The following is a 1,795-nucleotide window of genomic DNA, read 5'->3' as shown; positions in this document are numbered from 1 at the left end:
ACAAGCATGATAATAAAAATGCCTACCTAGGGCTATCCCAACCATTAGCCAAGGCGGAATCTTTCCACCTGGGCCCTGGTGGGACACCTAGCCTAACATTCTTGCTCCTGCTGGCTGGCATTCCCACAGGATGGGTTATACAAGGTGTTTGATGCCCATCAACATGGAAGTGCAGAAGAGACATTCAATGCCAGTCGATGGAAGAGCGTAGAGGGGCATTCTCCAAGCACCCCCATTCGCTAATACAGTGAACTCCTCTTTGATGCTGGAAGAGATCTTGAAGTTCAGCGGTTCGGGGGGCCCTAGTATATTGGACGATGTGGCTGAGGTTCAGAGAAGAGAAAAGGCGATTCCTAAGTTATGCAGCAAGAAGGCTACCTACGCCCTAGCTCTGGAGACACAGACGCTCTTCGCAGGGATAGAAACTATTTTTAAGATAGTTTTTAAGATAGAAATTATTTTTAAACCACTTCGCTAAGCGCTGGAGGGCAGGGTTGTAATTGGATACAGGAAAATGACAACGCTTCAGTAAGTCGCCTGCATCCCACGCTGAATAAGAGGCACTGGACGCCTGGGCGACAGAGCGAGACTCCGTCTCAAAAGGAAAAAAAAAAAAAAAAAAAAGAGGCACTGGGCTGTAGGAGAGTGGTAATATTTCTGGACCCAGACAAGGCGGCCACAACCCTCCTGGGGCAACAACCCTCCCGCCCGGCTGGTTTTTTGGAACCTCTGCAAACACTTTCTCCGGGGTCAGTTTCGCGCCAAACCGGGACGGAGGATGTCCAGAGGTCCCGGGAGTGGAAGCCGCTGTCCCTGTGTCCACTGGGAAGTGGGCGAGGCGGGATGCTGCCGGCCAGGCTGCCCCGGGCGAGGACCCGGGAACACTCACTTGCTCGCTGGGCCTCGGAGGGGTGGGAGGGGCGGGGCGGTGCGCAGCCTCCCCCTGTGAGGTCTGCGGTCCGGGCCCAGCCAGGCTGCACAGGCGCGTAGGGCGCACGTCCGCGCGCCGGGGCTGCCAGGTGAGTCGCGCGCGATCGGGGAGCGGGGCCCACGGGTCGGAGGGAGTGGGTGTGGGGGACCCTGCGCTGACCCGGGAGCGGAGCCGCAAGGTGCCCGAGGAGCATGGGAAGGAGCGCCCCCGCACGTCCCCGCAGCAGGCAGGGGCAGACGGAGCAGCGCCCCCTTCTTCTTTGGAGGCAGCAGGAGCACCCCAGATCCGGTGGCGGGAGGCAGAGGTTCATTTTGCGGAACAAAAAGCCCAGGGCGAGAAGACATTTGACTTGGAGAGAACTGGGGGAGTTAGGGATTGCTGATTTCATCTCATAACTTTTTTTCACACCCAAGCGAGGGGTCTGGGAGGTGGGCAGGGAGAGTGCTTAGGAGACAAACAGAGTTAATCCCTCACCCCATTGATCACCGCCCCGCTGAATGTTCTCAAAGCTCACCCTGCATCGTGGTGGACTGTATGGTGTTGGAAACGACCAAAGACACTGCCCCACCCCGACCCCCAACAAGCAAGGAAAATGTTTCCCCTGAAATGTCTTTCTTCTCTGTCTTGTTTTTTTGTTTCGTTGCTATGGATTCGTGAACTAGCTTGTAATGGTCTCTAAACCTCTAAATTGTATGTATAATATTTACGTGTCCATGCATGCATTTTTCTGAAGCGAGCTTTCAGATATTGTGTTTGTTTCTCCCTAAGATTAAATAGGCAAAACCATATCTTTGGGCTACATCAACATGACCTCTTAATAGTCTTCAGGGAAACTGAGTTGCAGATTCTTATTTAAAGAATTGG

General features: G+C 54.1%; 1 protein-coding gene across 1 annotated transcript; it reads left to right on the top strand.

Moving 5' to 3' along the window:
• Nucleotides 1-262: 262 nt before the first annotated feature.
• Nucleotides 263-1,313, top strand: LOC119627518 (uncharacterized). Its single transcript, XM_038007703.2, has 2 exons — nucleotides 263-439; nucleotides 642-1,313. The coding sequence occupies exons 1-2, from the start codon at nucleotides 263-265 to the stop codon at nucleotides 1,311-1,313; spliced, it is 849 nt and encodes a 282-aa protein (XP_037863631.2).
• The last annotated feature ends 482 nt before the right edge of the window (nucleotides 1,314-1,795 follow it).

The sequence above is a fragment of the Chlorocebus sabaeus genome, chromosome 3 (assembly GCF_047675955.1).
Source record: "Chlorocebus sabaeus isolate Y175 chromosome 3, mChlSab1.0.hap1, whole genome shotgun sequence".
In the NCBI taxonomy this organism is placed as follows: Eukaryota; Metazoa; Chordata; class Mammalia; order Primates; family Cercopithecidae; genus Chlorocebus; species Chlorocebus sabaeus.
The sequence above is the reverse complement of the archived record's forward strand: the minus strand, read 5'-3'. Positions and strand labels throughout refer to the sequence as shown.

Coding starts and splice junctions, on each gene's coding strand:
- LOC119627518 (XM_038007703.2), top strand. CDS start 263: ATGCTGGAAGAGATCTTGAAGTTCAGCGGTTCGGGGGGCCCTAGTATA. Junction 440..641: donor TAGAAACTATTTTTAAGATA/GTTTTTAAGATA, acceptor ACTGGGCTGTAG/GAGAGTGGTAATATTTCTGG.